Source organism: Vitis riparia, chromosome 16, assembly GCF_004353265.1.
Source record: "Vitis riparia cultivar Riparia Gloire de Montpellier isolate 1030 chromosome 16, EGFV_Vit.rip_1.0, whole genome shotgun sequence".
NCBI lineage: Eukaryota > Viridiplantae > Streptophyta > Magnoliopsida > Vitales > Vitaceae > Vitis > Vitis riparia.
In genome coordinates, this window is record NC_048446.1 from 9458639 (window position 1) to 9465933 (window position 7295).

General features: G+C 28.8%; 1 protein-coding gene across 1 annotated transcript; it reads left to right on the top strand.

Annotated features, from left to right (window-relative positions):
• The first annotated feature begins 4655 nt into the window (after positions 1 to 4655).
• On the top strand, positions 4656 to 5613 carry LOC117934230 (zinc finger protein ZAT1-like). The gene has a single exon (XM_034855895.1). It carries the CDS (start codon positions 4783 to 4785, stop codon positions 5488 to 5490), a length of 708 nt encoding a protein of 235 aa, XP_034711786.1. The 5' UTR covers positions 4656 to 4782; the 3' UTR covers positions 5491 to 5613.
• The last annotated feature ends 1682 nt before the right edge of the window (positions 5614 to 7295 follow it).

A 7295-nucleotide genomic window follows, 5' to 3' on the forward strand; every position in this document is an offset into this window, starting at 1 on the left:
TTAGAATAAGTGACTTAAGCCTTGGTGGGCTCAAGTCACTTAAGCCTAGTAGGGGAACCTTATAAATACCCCTTAGGGGTTAGGGTTTTCATAACCTTTTAAGAGACAATTGTCTTTCACCTCCAGAGAGACAACATAGCTTTCCTTTCTTCTAAAGTCCACACTTTGGAGAGTCAAGATCGTGGTTTGAGTCATCGGGCTAAAGATCTTAGGTGTACTAGATTTCTAGATTCTTTTTTCTTTATCTTCACTGAGTAGAATTGATTTAGGGACATGGAAATCAAAAGTAAAGGTTTCTAATGGCTTTTATTTAGATCCTATTTTGGTAAATATTTGTTTTTTGGCCTTCATTGCGTAAAATCTAGAGGCATGTGGTAGTTTTGCATGCACTTATATAATCCAGGGTAAGGGAATAGAGCAATCTAGGGTTCCTAGCATACACAAACACACACACACACACACACACACACACACACTAAAAGTTAGTTTCAATTCCACAAATTCCAATTGCTCATAAAGTAGGAAGCTAGTTCACACTTGCCCTAAAATCCAAGAGAGCTCTTTCTATCTCAGAGTTTCAATTTTGAATGGGATTTTGTGGCTCCTTAGGTGTTTTTGTTTTGTTATTTATTTATTTATTAAACTTTGTTGAGGTATCTTTATTGGGACAATTACACTCGCTTCACTAAGAAAGCTTTCTTGAGCACATGGAGCCTCATCTTCACAGTGCACACGTCATTAATTAACTTAGCATAGGAAAGCGCTTACTTGATTGCATCTAACAATGGGATATAGATCAACTTTCTTAACATATCCAAAATCTTGGAATTCATCTCTGTCTTTTCCTTGGATTATCATACCTTATTGTCATAACCTGCTAAAAATGACTCTCACCTCAACTTATATAAGGAGCAAGAAGCTTTTGGAACTACTTAGAGTCATCTACTAGTGAAGGAGTGGAAGATTTTAAAGAAGCCTAAGGAAAACCATATATCTCTATAAAAGTGATGACAAAGGAAATGTGTGGAGATTCTAAAGAGTTCTAGAGAACTCTTGTATATAGCATTTGTGTAGCCATTTCTAGAGAATTCTAGAGTAATGGGGAACCTTTGAGGGTGTCAGAAAGTTCCTTGGGTGCCTATAAATAGGGGATGGACTTATTTAGCCAAGATACCAAGCGCTTGAAAGCATTCAAACATTGTAGGATCTAGTGCAATAAAAGCTTCCTTTATTCAAATGTTACCTTCGTTGTGCATCCTACCTTTCAAGTTGAGTAGCATTACTTACCATAGCAAGTTAAGTTCAGGAAAGGCTGACTTAACAACATCACATGGCTTAAGATATCTAAGTGTTGCATGTGAGTTTAAAAAAGACTTAAGTCCATGACATTATGGAATTAAAAATGATTCATAACCTTTTCAAGCTTTGCTTACGCTCGGTATTTTTCATTATTTTCTTTTTTTTCTTCATTTTTCTCATTACTCGTTTTTCCTTTTCATCAACCACCTTCGACTTTTCCACAAATTTAATACTTCTCAAAATATTCATAGATTTTAATTCATTAATTTTAAACTTGTCCTTTTCTCCATTGAGAGTATGTATAACCTTACTTGAGTTAAAAATTGTATTTTCTTTTCCTCTTCTAGAAAAATTCCATTGTTTCAAATTTTCTTAGAGGAAACAAGTCTAGCACTCAAGTCATTTTCTCCATTGGGAGTAAGTATACCCTAACTACTTGAGTTAAAGTTGTATTTTCTTTTCCTCTTTTAGAAGAATTAGGGGTGTTATAAGCCAAGTTTAGGAATTTTTGCTATCTTTTTAGAAAAGTCTAAGACCTTTTTTGGACCTTTATTCAAAATTTCCACAGTGCACATCATCTCAACCAATTGGCATGAGTATAGAGAAAGACAATCATAAAAGGAAACTTACTTCTCTCTGAGGTTTGAAATTATGATGTGGACAAGTATTTATCAACTCCTTAATATTTCATAACATTAATAAAATGACTTGCCTCTTTTTGTATAAATTCATAATTTGTTTCTTTTAAATATTCTCCTTTAAAGAAAGCATGATAAAGGTTTTGGTTCTCAATATCGTGGAATTATGGCACTAGTAGAATTTAGTTTTGATAGCAAAATTGGAAGCATAACACAAGAATGTGTACTACCCCTTTGGCTCTTCGGCCCTTTGGGTGTAAATATTCTTTAAGGCTACGTTTGATTGGTCAAATATAACATGAGATAGGATATAATATATCATATTCTATGTTTGGTTAGTGATGGGATAGGATAAGTTATCCCATCACTTATCATATCCTCTGTTTAACCAAACATGAGATAGGAAAAGTGATGGGATATATTATCCACCCTATATTTTTCATCCTTTTCATATGGGATATGTTAATCCCATGGTAAGATATGAGATACACATATTCAATGCATCAAAAATTTATTTATTTTTATTAATTTTTTATTTTTAATATATTCATTTTATAAAATAATTTTTTATTATAAATTAAATTTACAATTAAAAAATAAAAAAAAAATATTTATAAAATAATATTAATATATGATATATATATATATATATATATATATATATATATATATATAAATTATTTATATATTAAATAACATAAAATAAAAAAAAATTTGTAAAGTTCAAATATTTTGATGATAAATATTGTTAAACATAAGTGAAATTTCATTTTTTTTTTAAAAATAAAAAATATTTGAATATGATATCATTTTTATTTTAAACGTGGAAAAATAATATATGTTTCATATTATTTTTTATTCATTTTACAAATTAAATATAAATATAATATAATATAACATATCTCATTGGATATGTTATTTTAAAATATTATATCCATAAAATATGTACATTCAAGAATATCATACCGAAATCCTATCATTGGATATACATATTATATCCAATGGGATATGATATCCTAGGATATACAAATCATATTCTATCTTATCCTGTCAACCAAACGTAACCTAAGGTTATATTTGATTAATAGGATAAGATATGTATATCCTATGATATCATATCTCATTGGATATGATTTTCAATAGGACATGATGTCTTTGGATATACATATATTATGAAAATGATATTTTAAGGTAGGATATCCAATGAAATATATTATATTATATTTATATTTAATTTATGAAATGAATAAAAAAATAATATGAAATATATATTATTTTCAATGTTTAAAATAAAAATTATATCACGTTTCAATATTTTCTATTTTAAAAAATAAAATTTCTCTTATATTTAACAATATTCATAACTAAAATATTTAAACTTTATAAATAAATTTTTTTATATTATGCTATTTAATATATAAAAATAATTTATATATTATATATTAATATTAGTTTATAGATTTATTTTAGTGTTTCTTTTTTAACCATAAAATTTAATTTATAATAAAAAAATTATTTTACAAAATGAGTATATATATATATATATATATATATATAAAGATATGATATAATATTTATTCTCTTATAATATCATATGTTATATTTGACTAACCAAACACAACCTTAGATAATAATATATGATGAGTTGTGCAGGATGGTGCCACTATTATATCTAGCCGAACTTAAGAGTAGACAATGTTTTTATTAAAAATGGCAAAATTTATAACTTCAAAACTTCATTCTTTCTCATAGTTTGAAGAACAAATGGCATCTTAATATTTTAAGCCAAAATTTCAATTGAAATTTAGAAATTTAAGTATGACTAACAAAAATTAGTCAATTGATTAAACTATTTAAAAGATTGCCTACCAAAAGTCATTATGTGCCACTCGAACAAGTCTAATTGAGGACCCAAAAAAGGAAGTCATTATGTGCCACTCGAACAAGTCTAATTGACGACCCAAAAAAGGAATTGAAACCTAAAAATTCCATACTATATGTGTCATTTGCCTCTTGTGAAATTAGAATTCATAATGATTATTATTTTAATTATGAGAAATTAAACTACGGGTTTCTTGATTTTTTTTTAATTTTAAAATACAGGGAAATAAAAAAGGGTTATTTGATTAAAATTATTGAAAACCCAATTTTAAAATTTAACCCTTCATCTTTTTGACAAAGATGTTTTCATTCTTTTCTTATAAAAATAACCATTTTTAAAAAAATTAGTATGTAAATACTTGAAATAGTTAAGGACATTTATGTCAAAAATGAGTTGGATCTTAAGAAAAATATGAAAGAGGTTAAATTCACACATATGAAGATCATTTCATCTCTTTTAACCAATTAATTCAATAAAAAAATGTTGATGTCCTGAATTTTGATTAATTTGCAAAAAACCTTAAAGAAAAAAATTGAGAGACTTAATACCAATTCTATGAAAAATTAATCAATAATTAGAATACTTAAAATATTACTTTATCAAAATTCATTTATAAGGTAGAAAAAGAAATTGAGGTATAAATAAATAAAAATATCTGACATAATATATGGTTTGAGTATTTGCCTCTTTTGGAATAAAAATCCGTGTTGACTATTACTTGCATCACCACAATAACTTCCTTGGTTGTCCACTTCCAAAGGATTTTAATATAAAAACCACAAAATTAAAACTCTTTACTAATTGAATGTTATCCTTTTGAGTGGCCTAACATATTCCAAATTGGTTTCGATTTTTTGCCTTTATTGAAGGAATGCTTGTCACCGGCTCCTCTCCTAAGCTTCCTCCCACACACAGATCAGAGGAGAGGAAGACAGAAAGCTAGAGAGCTCTTTATCTTCATCAATGGAGTCAGCAAAATGTAAGATTTGTTTCAGGCAATTCTCTAACCGTAAAGCCTTGGGTGGTCACATGAGATCACACATGGCGAAGCTTTCCATTCAACCCAAGCCTCAGAAGCCTGAAAACTCCTCCAAATTCGCTGTTCATGACGACCAAGAAAGCGAAACCGACACGCCCAAGAACCAGAGTCGCAGACGATCCAAACGGGCTTGCAGATCAATCAACAAAAAAGCCGACTCACCAGATAGCTCAGTGGTTTCTGATGTTGATGACTTTTCTGCAGAAGATGCTGCTCAGTTGTTGGTCTTGCTTTCAAGAGAGAAATGGACAAGGGGGAAAGAAGTAGACAATGAAGAATTAATGAAAGAGGACAATTTCACGATCATCTACCGGTGCGAAACCTGCAACAAGGGGTTTCAGTCCTATCAAGCCCTAGGAGGCCATAGAGCAAGCCACAAGAAGTTGAAGATCGAAAGCGATGAAGAAGATATTGCACCCAGCAAGGGCAATCAAAGAACTTTCAAATGTCCATTTTGCTTCAAGGTGTTTGAATCTGGGCAAGCCATGGGCGGACACAAGAAAGTTCACATGTCCACTGCAGCAGCCGCTGCTAGAAGGGTTTCCATGCCCGGACAAAACTTCATTGATCTCAATCTTCCTGCTCCCGAAGAAGACAATGGAAGTCAGGTGGATGATCCCTCAATCAAATGACGTTCATCATCATCGTCTTGATGAAATTAAAGGTGATTGCATTCCTTTTTCTGTGTATAGATTTGATTATAGATTTGATTTGAAGTTATTTTACATAATTTTAAGAAATTTGAAACAATGAGTTGCTGGAATTTGTAACTGTTATGTTCATGTCATCATCTTCAACTTTGCTAATTGATCATCATGACTAGGGTATTGTTAATGCTCCTGTATCAACTCCGGATATGCAGTGTACATAGTTAAAATGCCTTAAAATAATGTATAAAAACTGATTTTACTGGACCATTAAATAAGGAAACAGAAATTTTATCTCTTCTAATGTCATCAGTTTTTCTTCTTTGATTCATCTGGAAACCGTAAAGAAGAATTAATGTTCTTGTTTGGTTGGAAGAAAGAAAAACATTATTGGACTTAGAATTTTGATTTTCTTATTTTTCTCACATTTTTTAGTACTTTAAAAAATTTGAATGGTTTTTTAGAAGGGGCGAAGCGAGGATGAAGCTACCCTTAATTAGCTGATTCAGCTAACTGTTCTCCCTTAACTATCTCAATGAGAATTTGTAGAGAGAGAAAGGGGAAGAAGACCAATTCATTAGAAAATCCTATTTGTTTCGTTTGCACATACTACATAGCATAGAAGTAGCTTTATATCTCAACAGTGCGTTTATGTTGTGCCCTTGGCCCCTCTGTTGAACCCCAAATCACCGTCAGCTTTCTCCAACCATGGATTAGTGTCACCATTTCCAGGCAATGAAACCTTGCAAAGCCAAAAATGTTTTTGGAAAACAGTAAAACAAAATAAATAAATAAATCAAATGAACCCTCTTTGCCTCTCCTCAAAAACAGCTATTAAAATCTAATAGATATCTTAAAAATACTTATAAATAAGATTTTATGTTTTTAAAAAATTTATTTATCACTTATTATCACCGGAGTTGTTATTTAAAAATAATTGGGATGAAATAATCCCTATATTTGTGAATCTATCCCCTCTCTCAAGTTTGAAAAGTAACTCATTTTTTATATAAATGTTTTCGATTATTTCAAGTATTTAGAGTATCTTTTAAAAGAAAGAGTTCTTTTCATAAGAAAATAATAAGGGTACTATTGTTAAAATGATGCCAAAAAATGATGAAGGGTTAGATTTTTGAAATTGGGTTTCTAACTCTTTTAATAAAATAATTTAATTGTTTAAAAGATAAAAGTAGATAGATTAACCTTTAACTACTATTTAAAAAACTATGTAATGTCTTGCAAGTAGATAATTTTCAGTTATAATTATCCAAATTCTTCTCTTATTCAATTAATTTTCAAATTAAATTATATGTTCTTTTCAACCCACACCGGGAAATGTGGGTTTTGCTTCACTAATTTAAAAATATATAAAAAAAATTCAAAATTTTATAAATCAATTTTATCTTCATCAATGTAAAAAATATTTTAAAATACATATACTTTTTTCATAAATCATATAATTATTTGCTAAAATTATCCTTAAATGACCATTTATTTGATAATATTAAATAAAATTATCAAAAAAATAATTTATCCTCAAGTGATAAATAATAAAATCATTTCTAATCCTTTAATTAATAATGATTTTATATTTTATATTATATATATCATTTCATCTTCTTATCTTTTTAAATAAAATTGAATAAAATTTTTGTTGGTTGATATCAACAATAAAATAAAATATTGACTTTCACTTATCTTGTAAAGTATGTTAGTTAAAAATATAGATATCAAGAAAGAGAAAGAGAAATACAATAGGGTCAATATTTTATTTTTAAAATTTTTAAGTT

Bases quoted from the DNA above. Each gene is read 5' to 3' on its own strand.
- LOC117934230 (XM_034855895.1), top strand. From the start codon at position 4,783: ATGGAGTCAGCAAAATGTAAGATTTGTTTCAGGCAATTCTCTAACCGT.